This window comes from Lithobates pipiens, unplaced genomic scaffold, assembly GCF_037356315.1.
Source record: "Lithobates pipiens isolate NorthernLeopardFrog02 unplaced genomic scaffold, aLitPip1_a1.2 Scaffold_28, whole genome shotgun sequence".
Classification (NCBI taxonomy): domain Eukaryota; kingdom Metazoa; phylum Chordata; class Amphibia; order Anura; family Ranidae; genus Lithobates; species Lithobates pipiens.
The window spans coordinates 48,211,571-48,230,318 of NW_027507789.1; the positions used below are offsets into that span (position 1 = coordinate 48,211,571).

At 43.1% G+C, this 18,748-nt stretch overlaps 1 protein-coding gene across 1 annotated transcript in view; it reads left to right on the forward strand.

Moving 5' to 3' along the window:
- Window positions 1-18,748, forward strand: part of RALGAPB (Ral GTPase activating protein non-catalytic subunit beta) — a 130,203-nt gene that overhangs the window by 30,632 nt on the left and 80,823 nt on the right. Inside the window, 4 exon segments of the mRNA XM_077459180.1 lie at window positions 6,640-6,803; window positions 9,855-10,041; window positions 12,945-13,076; window positions 14,761-14,939. Coding sequence (XP_077315306.1) covers window positions 6,640-6,803; window positions 9,855-10,041; window positions 12,945-13,076; window positions 14,761-14,939 — 662 coding nt within the window.

Here is an 18,748-nt window from a genome sequence, read left to right on the forward strand (position 1 = left end):
GAGTAAGTGGATGATCTTCTGAAAACAATTTACACAACATTGGATATCCAAGAAGAGAAGGTCCAGTTGTCAATTCATGACAAGATCTACCAGGGCTTGGACGACACCAAGTCTAGGGTGTTTCCAGTCCATAGGGTACTGTCTGATACAGTCAAAAGGGAGTGGAAGGATCCGGAAAGGGCTCCTTTCCTTTCCAAAACCTTGAAAAGGCAGTTTCCTTTTGACGATAATGATTCAGAAGTTTGGAACAAAAAGCCACGGGTTGATGCCGCTTTTTCGCAGGTGGCACGCTGTACAGATTTAGCCTTTGAGGACGTGGGGGTTCTCAAGGATGCAATGAACAAAAGGGCGGAATCCCTCTTGAAAAAGGCATGGGATTCCACGTCAGCTAGCCTCAAACCAGCTATGGCGTCCACAGTGGTGCTAACAAATATTGAATGCTGGGTGGAGAAACTAAAAAGTCACGTTGAGGAAGGAACATCCTGGAAGGATCTTCTAGAGTCTTTTCCGTTGATCTTGAAGGCTGTAAAGTACATGGCCAATGCTTCAGCCGAGTCTATCAAGATGGCATCCAGATCTCCGGCCCTAGTAAATTCCGCTAGATGGGCGGTCTGGCTTAAAACTTGGTCAGGCGATACAGCCTCCAAGATTTGCGGCTTACCCTTCTCGGGGGATCTTTTTTTCGGTCCAGACCTAGAAACCATTCTAGATAGAACAGCGGACAAAAAGAAGATTTTCTCTGCCAAAAAGAAGCGGGCAGCTAGGAAAAATTTTCATGCTGTTCAGCAGCCCCGAAAGGGTAGGGAGGACAGTAAAAGCTGTTGGGGCCCCCAAAAGGGTAAGGGTAGAGGAGGGGTTCTTTTTAGATCCCCCTCCGAGCCACCTCCAAAAAGCAAATGACAGTCCAGTTCCAGTAGGAGTGAGGTTGTCTGCTTTACTCCTGCAGTGGAACAAAACATCTTCGAGCCAGTTTGTGAGGAACATTATTACCCAGGGTTACAGTTTGGAGTTCCTGGAGACCCCTCCAAACAGGTTTTATGTGACGGCCCTTCCGAAAGACCCAGACAAAGCCTCTGCAATGACGAACCTGTTACAGGATCTGATCCAGCAGGAGGTTGTCCAGGTCCCGAGACATCAGGAAGGGCAAGGTTTTTACTCCCACATCTTCCTGGTGAAAAAACCCTCAGGAAAGTATTAGTTGATTCTGAATCTAAAGGTCTTGAACAGGTCAGTCCGCTACAAACACTCTCGCATGGACACAATCCATTTTATAACAAAGTTGCTAACCCCAAACTGCTTCATGGAATCCCTAGACCTGAGGGATGCCTATCTACATGTCCCGTCTGCCCTTGCCTCCCAACGTTTCCTTCGGTTGGCAGTCAACCTGGGGACGTCTATCTGGCACCTTCAGTTCAGGGCCCTGCCTTTCAGGCTCTCGTCGTCCCCCAGGATCTTTATGGATGATCATGGCGGAAGCTCTGGAGCATCTAAGGTTGAGAGGGATTCTTGTGATTCCGTATTTAGACGACCTTTTGTTTTTTGCAGACTCCAGGAAGCAGCTGTCAACAAACCTGCAAGTAGCTCAGGTACACCTCAGAGATTTAGGTTGGCTCCTCAACTTGGACAAGTCGAACCTAGAACCAAGTCAGGAGGTGACCTTTCTGGGCTATATAATCAATTCTGTCCTGCAGAAGGTCTTCTTACCGCAGGAAAAGTTGGAAAAAGTCCAGATGGCGGTAAAACAGATTCAAACGAATTATGCGGTTTCAGTCTGCTCAGCCATGGCAGTGTTAGGGCTTCTCACGGCCTCGATCCCAGCGATACAGTGGGCCAGGTTCCACTCCAGGCCACTTCAGTTGTGTATCCTACAAGCTTGGTCTCACCAGGTTTCGTTGGAGAAAAAGATCATGCTTACCTCATAGGTGAGACGAGCTCTGTGGTGGTGGAGGGATTCAGCCAATCTAATGAGAGGCCCCCCTTGGATGTTTCCAGTAGACAAACGTCTAACAACGGACACAAGCGCCTGCAGTTGGGGAGCCCATCTGGATGGACTAACGGCCCAGGGGACTTGGTCTAAGGCGGAGTCCCGGAGAGTGTCAAACTTGGGAGAGCTCAAGGCCATTTTCCTAGCCCTTCTAACCTTTCACCATCTGGTGAAGGGATGTCATGTCCAGATCCTCTCGGACAATATGACTGCGGTGGCATAAGTCCTAAAGCAAGGGGGAACCAGGAGCTGGGATCTCCTGGATTTAGCCAATCCGCTTTTCTGTTGGGCAGAACAGAATGTATCCTCCTTATCGGCAATTTACCTGAAGGGCTCCCAAAAGCTGTTAGCGTAGACCTATTCGCCAGTCAGCAGAACACCAAGGTCCGCAGGTTCTTTTCTCTTCACCGAGAAGACCAGGCCTTAGGCATAGATGCTCTAGCGCAGTGATGGCGAACCTTGGCACCCCAGATGTTTTGGAACTACATTTCCCATGATGCTCATGCACTCTACATTGTATTTGAGCATCATGGGAAATGTAGTTCCAAAACATCTGGGGTGCTAAGGTTCGCCATCACTGCTCTAGCGCATCCATGGCATTACCACCTCTGTTATACCTCCCCCCCCCCTTCCCTCTATTCCCGATGGTCTTAAGAAAGTTCAGGGAGGAGGAGACCAGTTTGATCCTAATCACGCCGTTGTGGCCAAAAAGGCCTTGGTTTGCAACGCTACTAAACCTGGCCACAGAGCCTCCATTGAAACTACCATTCAGGGAGGACCTTCTAATACAAGGATCAGTGGTTCATCCAGAGGCAGACCGTCTACACCTATCTGCTTGGCTTCTGTGGAAGATCTTCTAAAAGCTAAAGGTTTATCTGACAAGTTGGTAAAAAAACCTACACTCAAGCAGGAAAGAGGGGACTAGGGCCATATACCAGAACATGTGGAAGAAGTTTAATTCCTATTATACCTCCAAGGACTTCCAGGTGAAGAGTGTCATTTGGGTCCTCGAATTTTCTTCATGATGGAATGGAGAAAGCTCTGGCAAGCCAGCACCTCAAAAACTCCAGCTCTTTCAGTTTATTTTGAAAAGACTCTATCTAGAGAAATTCTAATTTCAAGATTTTTTAGGGCATTGGCACGAAATAGGCCAGTATCTATCAAAAGTTTTCCCAGTTGGGATTTATCTATCGTTTTGCAGGGTCTCACGGGGGTTCCGTTTGAGCCTTACAAGATGCTTGTTTGAAAAATTTAGTTCTAAAGACAATCTTTAGAATCTCAATGAACTTCAGGCCTTGGCAATCGCGGAGCCTTTTCTGAAAATCTTTCCAGACCGGGTAGTCCTTCAAACAGACCCAGCGTTCCTTCCCAAAGTCTCCTCAAATTTTCACCATTCTCAACAAATAGCCTTGCCTACGTTCTCCTCAGCTCCTGCTAATGCAGGTGAGGAAGCTTTCCATACCTTGTATGTAAGGAGGTGCCTTCTTCAATTCTTGTCAGTCACCAAAGAAGTCAGAAAGTCAAATGCCCTGTTCATAATCTTTTCAGGCCCTCGTAAGGGTGAAAAAGCCTCTAAAAGCACTCTGTGTAGGTGGCAATTACAGAGGCCTACGGAGCTAAAGGAGTAATACCTTCTGCAGGGATCATGGCTCATTCCACAAGAGCAATGGCAGTATCATGGGCCGAGAGGGCTGGTGCTACGCCTAATCAGATTTGTAAGTCGGCCACATGGTCAAGCTATTCGACCTTTCTCCAACACTACAGGGTGGACTTATTGTCAGCTGCGGATCAGGCCTTCGGCAGGAAGGTACTACAGACAGTAGTCCCACCCTAGGGTAAGCTTCTCGGTTATCCTCTCCAGGGTTATCCTGAAAGGCGATTTGAGAAAGACTTAGACTTACCGGTGACGGTATTGCTAAGAGCCTTTCAGGACAACCGCTAGTTTCCCTCCCTTTTTTCTAGCTTAGAATAAGTATCTATCATGTTTTTTTTGTGGTTTTTCTGTGCTTTATTTTCCAGTATGCCAGAGGCCACAATAACTAAAACCATGGTGGAAGAGGAGGGATTTAAAGGTCTGCAAGTGTTTCCTGTTAAAATGGGCAGAGCTGCGCTCTCTTCAGGGTTGTCCTGAAAGGCTCTTAGAAATACCGTCACCGGTAAGTCTAAGTAATGCAGGCCATACACGGTCGAATTTCGAACGAATTTTCTTTTCAAAATCAAAAAATTCGTGTTTTTTTGTGATCCGATGATGCCACCATTGATTTTCGAAATTCAGCCGACCAAGCCTTCAATTTCACCTCATGTTGCTACAGACAAGAATTTTCTTGGCTAGGAATCTTCTTTTCTCTCTGTAAATTTTCTTTCATCTCCGTACATTTTCTTACGATTCTCCCATCATTGATTAGAAAATCATTAGTTTTTCTAAAAATTTCCAACATGTCCGATTCCTCAAATTTTATTTCCGCACGAAAATCGGCTGTTGCTGCAGCCCACTAATGGTGCGAAATTCATAAAAAAATTCTTAGATACGATTTGTGAAAGAAAATTCTTTCGAAATTCGAACCGTGTATGGCCGGCATAAGTCCTTCTTTTTTTTTTTTTTTTTTTTTACCCTGCACTTCTCTTTTTATTGTTCATTGCATTTGGATGGCCTGTCCAATGTGTATGGGCTGCCAATTCACCACAAAGGATGAAAAAAGTGCGCATGACCCCTTTTTTTTTTTTCTTTAAAAAAATCTGGGGTTTCTGTATCTCCCGCGTCTGTAGAGGAGATGCAGACAGGAACCAAAAAAGTTCTCTGTTCTTAGTTTTACATGTCTGTACATCTGGTGACAAATGTGTCAATGAGTGGAAAACTAAAGCCATCCAAGAACAGTCTGGTAAAGCAATAACAGTTTAGAAAAGGATTACTGTGCATAGCTCCTGGCGCTTCATCCATGCATACCATGTACATTATTGGTCTTAAAATAAACCATTTTAAAGAGGAAAGTTTGTTTTAAGAATGAGTTCAGCTTTTTTTAAATAGATGGCCTTTTCCTGTCTTATGTGGGAAGATGGGTACATTCAATCCATTTTTATTTTGCTACCTTCTATTAAATTCTTTTATTGCAAACATAAGATTTTCACTTTTTTTTTTTAATAATCGGATAAGTTGAAAGTCTTGCAAATTATGCAGCCCAGTGTTTCTCAACCTTTTTTCCAGTCAGGGCGCTCCTGAAAAGTATTTTGGTTTGGTTCGCATCACTGCATGTTGGGAACGCACACAAAATTGTGTGTGTTTGCAACATGCAAATGCTCTCCTCTTTAGAAGACCTGCAGAGGTATCATTAATTCATAATGGTATCCCCACATATTGCCCAAACACAATGCATTTTTCATGTGGTGTGATTTTAGAAAGGGTTGGAGACTTCGTTCTCTGCAGGTAAAGCAGCCTTTGAAATGAATGGGTTGCCCTACGCTCGGCATGTAGCTGCACAGATGTGAACCAAGGACTCATTCTCGATTAGGTTGGGGGATAGTAAAACCACACAATTTAGCCATGTTGTGTGTGGGTTGTGTTTAAAAAACAAAACAAAAAAAAATAACTATTTTTATTGAAAAAGATATAAAACTTTGGCTCAATAGTCAAAATGCTCAACATGACCATAGAAAACAATGAGGTACATAATGATGTAACAAATCTGCAGCATTCTACATCATAACGGTCCTCACTCACACCTTTCCATGGCACCATTACCTAATACCATTGGCGATTCTCTCAGGTGTTCGTTCTGGTAAGAGTAGAGGAACACCATGCATCCCATATCTTAATATAATTATTTGGCCAACTTCTATGTTCAAAGGTGAGTTTTTCATAAGGTAACACTTGATTAACCATTTGTAGCCACTTATGTGGAGGGAGAGGTGGATCCACTTAAGTGCTACAGCCTTACGGGCGAAGAATAATGTTCCCTTTTAGCTGCAAAGGCAGCAGCCAGGGTCCTACACATGCTGTGGCAGGAGGTATATCCCCAGGTGAATGAGGCCGCTCTGAAACTGCCCTGTAACCTTGTGCATTGTACGTGGCTGCAGCGCAGTAATAATGCTTTTAGAGGGTTAAAACAGGTGTTGTGGAGGTGACATTGGCTCTTCACTGCCTATCAAATGCCTCAGAAAAGCAATCAAACCACAGATTGCTTTTCAGAGGAGTGGTGTTTTTTTTCCGCTACTGTAAATGATCCCTAAAAAGAAAAAAGCAGTTCTTATCATACAGGGTTAAAGGTCAAAATACACACACTGGTTGAGAAACGCTGACAAGTGGAGTTTTAGACTTCTAGTTAACATGATTACCTGTTTGAGTCTGAGATTTCATCTGGACAGTAGAAGCGCTGTAAAGCTTGATCCCTTTGGCTAGTCAATAGTTCTTTTGGAATCCTTTGTCATGTATGTATTTAGATGTTTATTTATAAAACAAAGGTTGAATATTCAATGTGAAAAAACTAAAAAAATTGACCCAAAACTAATATGGTTTTCCTTATAATTGAAAATGAATGTTTCACATTAAGAAATACCAAATCTTGAAGGCCCTAGTTTTCAAATGTTATGGGTAATGGACTGAAAACGGCCCGATTATCACCACACACATATTAATGGCTGCTTTACTGTTTTATTTGCAGACCGGAGCTGATAGCAAACCAAATTCGCCTTTGTCATCAGGTGTTGCGTGCTGTTCAGAAGCTGGCAAAGGATTCTACCAACATAGCACGTGAGACTTGGGAAGTTCTGCTACTATTTCTTCTGCAGATAAATGACACACTGCTGGCTGCTCCAACGGTCACAGGTTAGTGGGTGTAGATAGGTCTTTCTGGTTTTCAGAGTGTATAACAGTAACTATAAACCTAAAGCCTACTATATTGGTGAACAATATTCTTTTGATGACTCCCATGGTGGATAGAGTTCAATTGACCATGCTAATTTTACTGTATACACCAGAGATTGGCACAGCAAGTTGACACAGTAGGAGCCTGTTCTAAAACTTGCTAACATGTATTAACTCTCCTCCCCCTCCCTCTTGGCAATCATCTGGGATACGTCACAGGTCCCAGATGTTTTCCAGGTGCTGCACGGCTCGCGCATGCCCAGTGCATGCCCGGCTGTGAAGCCACAGCTGGGGGCGCCAACAGTGACAATACCGCGCCGCAGAGAGGGCTGGAGCGGGGCTTCATTCCCCCGCATCGCTGGACCCTGGAACAGGTAAGTGTCCTATTATTTAAAGTCAGCAGCTGACTTCATTTTTATTACTTTTTTTTTGTTTGTTTTTTTGTTTGTTTTTTGTTGGAACTTTGCTTTAAAATGCATGTAAAGTCTCCTGTCTGGCACTCAAAAGAAGTACTGTGTGATGCACAGACCTTATAAAGTAAACACAAAACTTCCTCTACATTCAATGGCTGAGCCATTTGTGTCTCGCATGCTTTCCCTTCTAGACACGCAGCTCCCAGTTGTAGGATTTCAACTGCAAATGCCGTGTTTGTTTTTCCACAAAGCAGTGGTCAGGGCTATTTGTACTTGACAGGATTGACCAGCTACAAGCTACAGATTGGATTAAGTTCATTATTTTCCTCAAAATTCTACAAACAATACCCCTTATGACAACATGAAAGAAGTTTGTTTGAAATAGTTGCAAATTTATTAGAACTAAATGAAAAAAAAATCACATGTACATAAGTATTCACAGCCTTTGCCATGACACTCAAAATTGAGCTCAGGTGCATCCTGTTTCCTCTGATCATCCTTGAGATGTTTCTACAACTTGATTGGAGTCCCCCTGTGATAAATTCAGTTGATTTGACATGCTTTGGAAAGGCAAACACCTGTCTATATGAGGTCCCACAGTTAACAGTTCATGTCAGAGCACAAACCAAGCCATGAAGTCCAAGGGATTGTCTGTAGACCTCAGACACAGGATTGTATCGAGACACAGATCTGGGGAAGGGTAGCAAAAAATGTCTGCAGCATTAAAGGTCCCAATGAGCACAGTGGCCTCTATCGTCCGTAAATGGGAGAAGTTTGCAACCACCAGGACTCTGCCTAGAGCGGCCCGCCCGGCCAAACTGAACAATTGGGGGAGAAGGGCCTTAGTCAGGGAGGTGACCAAGAACCCAATTATCACTGACAGAGCTCCAGCGTTCCTCTGTGGAGAGAGAACCTTCCAGAAGAACAACCATCTCTGCAGCACTCCACCAATCAGGCCTGTATGGTAGAGTGGCCAGACTGAAGCCACTTCTCAGTAAAAGGCACATGACAGCCCGCTTGAAGTTTGCCAAAGGGTACCTGAAGAACTTTCGGACCATGAGAAACAAAATTCTCTGGTCTGATTAAATAGAGATTGAACTCCTTGGCCTGAATGGCAAGCTTGTCATGGTCACTACCATCCCTACAGTGAAGCATGGTGATGGCAGCATCATGCTGTGGGGAAATGTTTTCAGCAGTAGGAACTAGGAGACTAGTCTGGATCGAGGGAAAGATGAATGCAACCATGTACAGAGGCGGTCCAACACCATATTGGGTAACAAATTTTGTTCTTTAACCATTTTAGCTCCCAGAGGTTTTACCCCCTTCATGACCAGGCCATTATTTTTTGCAGCACGGCATTATGTTAACTGACAATTGTGCAGTTGTGCAATGCTGTACCCAAATAAAATTGATGTCCTTCCCCCCCCCCCATATAGAGCTTTCTTTTGGTGGTATTTGATCACCTCTGTGTTTTTTGTTTTTGTTTTTTGCGCTAGAAACCAAAAAAAGCAACAATTTAGAGGGAAAAAAACATTTTTTTTTACTGTTTGCTATAATACATATCCAATAATTTTATTTATTTTTTTAAATTTGAATTTCTTCATCAATTTAGCCCAATATGTATTCTGCTACATACTTTTGGTTAAAAAAAAATCCCAATAAGCATATATTGGTTTGCGCAAAAGTTATAGCATCTACAAACTATGGGATATTTTTATGGCATTTTTATTTTTATTTTTATTTTTTACTAGTAATGGTGGCGATCCGTGATTTATTTATTTTTTTTATTTTTTTTTTATTTTTTTTTCTTGGGGTATTGTGACAGACAAATCGGACACCTAACTGACACTTTTGACACTTTTTTTTTTTTTTTTTTTGTAATTTTTTTTGGGGGGGGAACCAGTGACATTATTACAGTGATCAGTGCTAAAAATATGCAGTGTTCCTGTACTAATGACACTGGCAGGGAAGGGGTTAACACCAGGGGCAATCAAGGGGTAAAGCGTGTCCCTAGTTGGTGCTTGCTTACTGTGTGGGGGATGGACTGACTGGGATCTAAGCGGGAACACAAGATCACGGTGTTCTCCCCTGTCAGAACGACAATCTCCCTTGTTTTATATAGGCAGATCACCGTTCTGCCTCTATGGGGAAGGATCCCTGCTGATTGGTTCCCCCTCTGTCTATTGCATGAAAAGACGTACAGGAACGTTGTTTCGTCCTATAGAGCCGCCCATACGCAGTGTATCTGCGGTAGGTGGTCTTTAAGCAGTTAACAATTAGTATTGTAATACTTTAGTCCAACCCCTGTAGGTCCTTTTTTACTAATGGAGTCACCAGGGTTTTGCAAACACTTGTTCATCATTCTTTATAAGCATTTATGCTGACTCCCATCTTTGATACCCTCTATTGTCCCAGTAAGCTCATAGGGCTGTGTGCATTAGGTAATGGTTGCAGGAAGTGATGTTAAAATGATGTTGGCTAAGTTTATAAAGTAACAAGACTGTTGTTGGGTTTTTTAGCCATTTTAGTCACATAACATGTTTTGCCATTTACTGTATATTATACCGTTGCAAATTCCTTGTTTTTTCTTTTCCCTTAGGTGGCATAGCAGAGAACTTGGCTGACAAATTAATCGGGGTTCTGTTTGAAGTCTGGTTCCTGGCATGTACACGCTGCTTCCCAACACCACCCTACTGGAAGACTGCCAAAGAAATGGTGGCTAATTGGCGACACCACCCTGCCGTGGTCGAGCAGTGGAGTAAAGCAATTTGTGCATTGACATCTAGGTAAAATTTGGTTTTCAGCAGTGTGGTGTGCATTTGAAAGAATATTAAATGGTTAAACTTCAGCCAAAGTTTCTTATGGGTTAGTTCCTCTTTTGTGTTTTTATTGCTAGATTGTAGGCACCACACTAGTTTTACAGTCCAGAAAAGGTTTATAGGTCCCAAACTTTATTCAGGACAGCCAGTGTTTTGGCTTTAGTAAAAAAGAGTGCACAATCTGCTGCAGCTCTGCACTGAACAAGCTGAAGTTAGAGGATGATTGGCTGCCATCCACAACTGCACCAGATTTTGCACTCAAGTTTTAGTAAATGAACCCCAATGTGTTTTGAAGATTCTATAGACCTCTTATCATGGCTATACTAGAACAGATCGGACTAAATTAGGATTGTAAATATGGTATCTGCTTAGCAGTTATAGTATGTCCAAAAATATTAATGTAAAATAATCGTATTAAAAAAAAGCAATTTGGGATTGCAGACAAAATCGTCGAGATTCTGCCTGCAATACCAAATCGCACTGCAGTGCTGGCAAAACACTACACGCATGTTTTTGTGTGCCATTCGTTTTGTGTGGCAAAACTGCACCGTGTTCTGGTGCTTTTTAAAGAGGAGCTCCAGGCTTTTTCAGAAGAAATTAAGTCAGCTGCTGATTTTTTTTTTTATATTAGGGCACTTACCTGTGCAGGAATCTAGCGGTGTCTTCTCCGAGCCGTTTTTTTTTTTTTCGCTGCTGCTGCCATCTTGACTAAGGGCAGCCAGCAGTGAAGCCTTGGGGCTATACAGACGGTTTCCTACTGCGCATGTGCTCTGCGAGAAAAGTAGGGGGGTGGGGGGCGGCAAACTCCATGGCGAACTAAGATGGAAGTGGGAGTGGGTACCTGTCAACCCCCCCACCATAATGTGCCAAATGTGGGTGGAGCTCCACTTTAAAATGAATGGTGTACAAACATGCTGCATTTTTTTCCTGCATTGCCGTGCCATTTGGAGTAGTGGAAAGAATTGCAGCGATTCTGCCCGTGATCCCAAATTGCTAGATGTGAACGGGCCGAACTGAACAAGCTCAAGTTGGCAGCTGATTGGATACCATGAATAGCTGCACTAGATTGTGCATGCTCCAGTTTTAGTAAATCAACCTCACAGTGCATATAGGACTCAATAACTTTTTATACAGTTATAGTTAATCTACTACAATCTCCCATAGTGCCCCAAGGGCCCAGCCTATGGCCCTTGTACTCTAGGGAGCAGTGATCTAATCTAAGCTAAGGTTCCAGCACCCTACCTCGCCATCCTTCAGCTTTTTATTGCAGTCTGTGACCCATTTGGTTAGATTCTTTTTTTTTTTTTTTTCCCTAACTTTCTTTACTGGTGACCACCAGGGCATAATTGTTAGGTAAACATCCTGTTCTCTGCGGAGAGTTCATTATGAGTTGGCGGCAAGATTAGTTGGAGTAGCCATTCCAGAAGAGGGAGGAAGTATATAACCGTGTCCTACTATCACAACAGACAGCATGGGGACTGCTCCCAAGCAGGAACACTAGTAAAAACCTGACAAAAAAGAAATCGAACCCTTCTCCACTCTACGTGGAATATTGGGTGGGGAACCAAAAATCCCTATAAAAAGTACTAGATTGCACTTATGGAAGTGTGTAAGGGAAAGGCTTAAACAAAGGTGCCTTTGTGCTGTAGGTTACCAGAGATTTTGTGACGGTTTACTCTTTACTTTTTAAAGCAGAAGTTTTGCCCATACTATTTCACCACAAACTCATGAATAACACTTTGTGTACCCCTTTCATTCTCTTATTTATTTTATTTTTTTATACTTTTGAGGGTTTCATCCTTTTTGGATTTTATTCAGCATTGTTTTATTTATAAAATTTCTGTCATTCTTTGCCTAAACAGCTATGTTCGTCATACAGCACTGAAGAAGGGAACACAGATCCCCAAAAACGTGTGTAGATGCGGGTGGGGGGAAAAATAACTTGGTGACTGTAAAGGATTTTTTTTTAGTTTACAAACATCTCTATTTTTGCATCTGCTCTATTCAGTGGCGTTGTACAGAGCGTCCCCGAGCCGCCTCTTCTCGGGTCTCCCACCGGAGATGCTGGCCCCTCCTCTCTATCCAGTGCCTCCATGGTAAGTCTCTTCCCATGGGGGCAGTAGGGTGTGCTGGCTCCTGAGCCCTGCTGTCTGACAATGGATGCAGCAGTGGGGCTTGAGAGTGAGCACACATTACTGCCCCCATGGGAAGAGACTTAAAATGGAGGCACTGGATAGAGAGCAGGGGCCAGCAGCTCGGCCCCACCCCTCTCTCCTTCGTCACTGGCTTTAATTGACAGCAGCGGGAGCCAATGGCTCCCAGTGCCCCAGCAAAGCCAGTGAGACACAGAAGTGAGGGGAGAGAAGAGCTGTAGACTTGATGGGGGGGGGGGGGGGGTGTGAGGGGCCAAAATCAATGCCTACAATTTTTTTTTATCCTAATGCAAGGAATGCATTAAGGTAAAAAATATGTTTAGGCTATAGAACCACTTTAATTCTTGCCCAGGCAAGAAATGTGGAAGTAAAAAAAATGGCAGTAATGGAAAAAAATATATATGTCTGATTGTAAGAGAAGGAGGGGAGGAGGCAGGGCAACATCATATATTACTTTGGAATGAAGATCCGCTTTAAAGGAGTACAGGCAAAGAATGAACTGCACTGCTGTGACCCGTTTTCAGCAGACAGCAGGCTGAAGTCCACTGTTTGCTGATGTCATAGAGCCGATCCAGGCTGGGAAATATTGCGACAATGGAGTTGGGATCCACCCACATACCTGGACCGGCATCTGGCTCAGCCTCTTAGTGAGCATCAGATTGTTGCTGCATCCACCTAGGTACGTATGACTCTTAAAAATGTTCATTTTTTTTCCAGGTTGCTGCGATTCACCTACGGGCCTTCATTTCCTCCTTTTAAAGTTCCTGAGGATGATGCCAGTTTGATTCCTTCTGAGATGGATAATGAATGTGTAACACAAACCTGGTTTCGGTTTCTTCATATGCTCAGGTAAGTACTGAAGGGTAGCAAATTTTTTACTGACATTCAAAAAGAATTCAGGGAACCTAAAGCCTACTTTTTCCATAATGTCCATGGACATGCCACTGCAACACAGCTGGGTCTACAAAATATTGTACTACCCAACCATAAGCTAGGGGCACTATTTATTGCAGACCATAGGAATTGGATCTCTACCCATCACTCCACTCTGTTGCATGCCAAAACCAAGAGACTAGCCACCATTAAAGCTCAGTGGCAAGATGACTTATCTTCTGTCCAGGAAGAGATGTGGAAATAAAAATTGGGCCGACACATTCTTGCTCTTATATCCTCTAAAGATGTATTGTATAAGGGATATAATAGATTGTATAAGGGATACACCTAAAGTAAGGGCAAGTTCACACCAGATGCAGTTCAGTTTGCTTTTCTTTTTTCTGCACTAAAAATGCACGCACAGTGTTTTCCATGTATTCCAATGGCTCTAGTTCACACCAGTGCAGTCAGTTTCTGCACCGGAAACTGACTAGAACTGACTGCACTGGTGTGAATTAGAGCCATTGGAATACATGGAAAACACTGCATGCATTTTTAGTGCAGAAAAAAAAACGCACGGAATTGCATCTGGTGTGAACTAGCCCTAACTGTTTTAAATGCCAAACACTCCTAGGTATTTTATTCCATATGGCTTAGGACTGCTCTAAAGGCAGACCTTTTTGGTCTGAAATTACACATTTCATATCTTATCTGTAATCCACTTTGATGTCTTTTGGGTCATTTTGATTCCTTTGATATGCATAACTTCTCAAAATCACTTCTCCATCTCTTCTTCGTGTTTGTTTTTTTTTTTTTTTTGTATCCGAAAAAACAAATATCCCAAAAGAAGCCCAGCCAAAGCTTGTTTGGCTGTACTTCTCCTATGGATCACAGGAGTGCTGTTCGTTTTGCACTCCTCTGACCCATTTTCAGCAGAGGGTGGCCTGAAGTCCCCTCTCTGCTGATGTCACAGAAGTTAGTCCAGGGTCCGCGTTGTCAAGATAATGGCAGCCGGGATCTGTCAGGTCCCAGGACCAACTCTCGGCTCAGGCTCTCGACGAGCCGCTGAGAGCCTGAGCCAGCCGCTTTGCCCCCTCCACAGCTCAGCTCTCCAGTGAGCGAGGATTGGGCAGAGCGTAGAGCAAAGTGTAGCTCTCACCTGTCCCGCGGTCCAGTGATGCGAGTGAACGAAGCTCTCCCCTCCTCTGCGCTGGCATTGTGACTGGGCACCAGGCTGTGGCTCCACTGTGAATGCGTGAGCCGAGGTGGGTGCTATGATTGGCTGGGCAATATTCTGTGACCTGTGATAAGTCCCAGAAGATTGCACAGAGGGACAGGGGAGAGGTGAACTTCCTTCCAGCCCCTGGAGAAAGTGGGAGCTGGATGCCCCTAAAAAGAGGGTATCCGCGCCCCCCCCCCCCCCCCCAAAAAATGACATGCCAAAGGCGTTGCAGGGGGTCACCTTCACTTGAAGCGGAAGTTCCGTTTTTGGATGGAACTCCGATTTAAGGTAAAAAAAAAATTTCCATTATCAGCTTCCCCCATCCCAATACCCGAATCCTTCTTGGGCGCAAGCCTGTACGAGTACTGCCATAGCAAGCATCTAAGCCTAACAGATGTGATTTATTCCTCATAATTTTCAATCTTGTTTCTTTTCCAGTAACCCTGTGGATTTGAGCAACCCAAGCATTATTGGTACAACTCCCAAATTTCAGGAGCAGTTCCTGAATGTCAGCGGAATGCCTCAGGAGCTGAACCATTACTCCTGTCTAAAACAGCTGCCTCAAATCTTCTTCCGGGCCATGCGGGGGGTCAGCTGTCTTGTGGATGCTTTTCTAGGTAAAGTTGTCATCTTTAAGAATTTAGACACAAGTCTTGTACATACTGTAATCCTCCTCTACCTAAAGTCAGATTGAAAGTCTGTACAAGACTTCTGGAATTCTGAAGCAGTATTGCCGCTTTTGCACCAGCTATAACCCCGTAGAGATAGGAGAAGTGGATTAGTGGCGATGAGTGGGTTTATAGATCAGTGCAGCTTTATTTGTTTACAGGAGAGTAGTTCTACCACAGCAGCGCAGGGAAATGGTGATTTCACCACGAGTTTGTGAAAATGTGTAAGTGTTTCTATCCAAAGTTTTGTGTCTTTTTTATTTTTATTTTTATTTTGTTGGCCCCGTCTTCATTATAGTTTTGGTTTGCTAAATGCTTGAAAGGTCATTTTGACTTTTTGACTTGTATATTTTAGATGCCTGTGTTTTTTTTTTTTTGTTTATTAATTTCATGTTAAAGAATTCCAAAATCACAAAAAATCTTTTTTTTTAATGTTACTAAACCCACAACAGTAAAATCAGTGTGTATATGCAGTTAAAGCATGCTTATTATACTCCCTGTGAAACCTAAGAGGTTAATCCTCTACATTGTGAAAGAAGCTGTTTGATCCAGTCTTCTCTGATCCTCCTCTTCTTCCACAGTCCCCAATCCCTCTCCTGATTTTACAGAGCCTTGGGGGAACTGCACATGCTCAGTTTGGTGTGTATTGCTAGAGGGGTTTTTTTTTTCTTGGGAGGGTATATGTGATTGGCCCTGTGCCAATCAGCACTGTCCATATAGATGGTCAGGGGTCCCGTAGCCTCATTGGATAGTCAGAGAACGGAAACCCCTCCTACAAGCTCTAACCAGGTACTGATAGAAGTCATAAGACTGCTATATTCTGCTGATGAGAAAAGGTATTTAGCAGTTCATATTTACTAAAAATGCATTTCCATGTATTGTGGGAGACCAGATATAGTGAATGCAGGATCCTGGCTTTAGTAATACTTTAATGCATGACCGTTTACTGAATCATAATTGGTAAAATAAAATCTCTCACAAACAAAGTTTACACATACGTTGAAGTTGAAACCCGACGAAATACAGTGCTTTGAAAAAGTATTCCTACCCCTTGACATTTTTCCACATTTTGTCATGTTACAACCAACAATGTAAATGTATTTTATGTGATGAACCAACACAAAGTGACACATAATTGTGAAGTGGAAGGAACATGATAAATGGTTTTCAATTATTTATTTATTTTTTACAAATATGTGAAAAGTGTGGCGTGTGTTTTGTATTCAGCCACCCTGATTCAATACTTTGTAGAACCACCTTTCGCTGCAATTACAGCTGCAAGTCTTTTTGGGATGTCTCTACCAGCTTTGCACATCTAGAGTGACATTTTTGCCCATTCTTCTTTGCCAAATAGCTCTGTCAGATTGAATGGAGAGCGTCTGAACAGCATTTTTCAAGTCTTGCAGCAGATTCTCAATTGGATTTAGGTCTGGACTTTGACTGGGCCATTCTAACACATGAATATGCCTTGATATAAACCATTCCATTGTAGTTCTAGCTGTATGTTTAGGGTCGCTGTCCTGCTGGAAGGTGAACCTCCACCCCAGTCTCAAGTCTTTTGCAGACACTCTAACAGGTTTTCTTCTAAGATTGCCCTGTATTTGGCTCCATCCATCTTCCCATCAACCCTGAGCAGCTTCCCTGTCCTCCCTAAAGAAAAGCATCCCTACAACATGATGCTGCCACCACCATGTTTCACGGTGGGGATGTGTGTTTAGGGTGATGTGTAGAGTTTTCCACCACACATAGCATTTTGCATTTAGGCCAAAAAGTTCCATTTTGATCTCATCTGACCAGAGCACCTTCTTCCACGTGTTTGCTGTGTCCCCCACATTGCAAACTGCAAATGCGACTTCTTTCAGCAATGGCTTTCTTATTGCCACTATTCCATAAGGGCCAGATTTGTGGAGAGCACGACTAATAGTTGTCCTGTGGACAGATTCTCCCATCTGAGCTGTGGATCTCTGCAGCTCCTCCAGAGTTACCACGGGCTACTTGGCTGCTTCTCTGATTCAATGCTCTCCTTGCCTGGCCTGTCAGTTTAGGTGGCCATGTCTTGATAGTTTTGCAGTTGTGCCATACATTTTTGACTGATGGATTGAACGGTGCTCCTTAAGATGTTCAAAGCTTGGGTAATTTTTTCTATAACCTAACCCGGCTTTAAACCTCTGCACATCTTAATCCCTGACCTGTCTGGTGTGTTCTTGGCCTTCATGATGCAGTTTGTTCACTACGGTTCTCTAACAAACCTCTGAAGGATTCACAGAACAGCTGTATTTATATTGAGACTAAATTACACCCAGTTGGACTCTATTTACTAACTAGGTGACTTCTGAAGGCAATTGGTTCCTCTAGATTTTAGTTAGGGGTATCAGAGTAAAGGGGGCTGAATACAAATGCACGCCACACTTTTCAGATATCTGTAACCTTCCACTTCACAATGTGCCACTTTGTGTTGTTCGATCACATAAAATCCCAATAAAATACATTTACTTTTTTGATTGTAACATGACGACGTGGAAAATTTCAAGTGGTATTACTACTCTTTGAAGAGCACTGTATATAAATGAAATACAAATAGGGGAGTTTGACCTGCCAAAGGATTTGTTTTTCTATCCATTTACCAGCCCTATTACACCGCACAGCCAGATGGATGACCTTAGTCAAGGAAATACAATGAGTTACTCTTTTCACCCTCACCCTCCTGATTGGGCAGTAAAGAAGCAGCAGTAGACTGATGAGATTGTCTCTCAGCTCTTTCCTCCTGTTAGCATATTTGCATGTCAGACCTTTGATTGGCCACTAGGGCTGCACCTCTATTTTCTTGTCTCAGTGCTGCCATACGGGGATTTCAAGAGCTTATATACCAAGTTAAGTTCATGTGCTTACACTAGCTGCGTTTACCAAATGAATATGCCGATATATTATACAGAGTCACCTTGATTTTTGTGTAAACATTAGCTTTAAGTACCTTTTAGTTCAGCAGTCCCTATTTGTCATTTTTGTATTGAATAAACTATTCCAGTTCCACTCAGCTATATATAATTTATCAAATTTTAGCATAATTGGGATGTGTTTAATATTCCCAGGGACCTCAAGTTACGGAAGTTTGCCAGGCAGGTTATATTTTGTGGGCACATAATCTTCCAGGATAAAAGTAGTGGTGGGATTGTCTGCTATTCACACAGGCATACTCTTTTAAGCCTTGTACACACGGTCGGAGAATCCGTCGGAATGTGTCCTATCGGACCGTGTTGTCGGATAATCCGACTGTGTGTGGTATGCATCGGACTGATTCCGTCGGAATATTCGTCGGACCCAATTTTCCAACTTGTTGGAAATATTTTCCGACCAACTGGTTCGATCGGACATACTCCGATCATGTGTAGAGAATTTTGATCAGACAAAGTGCCACGCATGCTCAGATCAAATTCCTACATCAAAGCTATTGGCTACTAGCCTGAACGTAGTCCCATCGTAACGAAATTACGTCATCACGTTCTGAAAGATCGGATTTTTCGACAACTTAGTCCGACCGTGTGTATGCAACAGTTTCGGACAAGATCCGACGGACAAAATCCGACGGATTTGTTTGTCGAAATCTCCGACCATGTGTACAGGGGCTTATAGGGCATGGGTTCTTCAGAAGGGATTGTAAAGCAATCAAGTAAATTGTTCAGCCACCCTCTAAAAGCAGTTTAAACCAGAATTTCTGATAAATACACATTTGAAATGCATTTTGTAATCTGTTGTGCTTG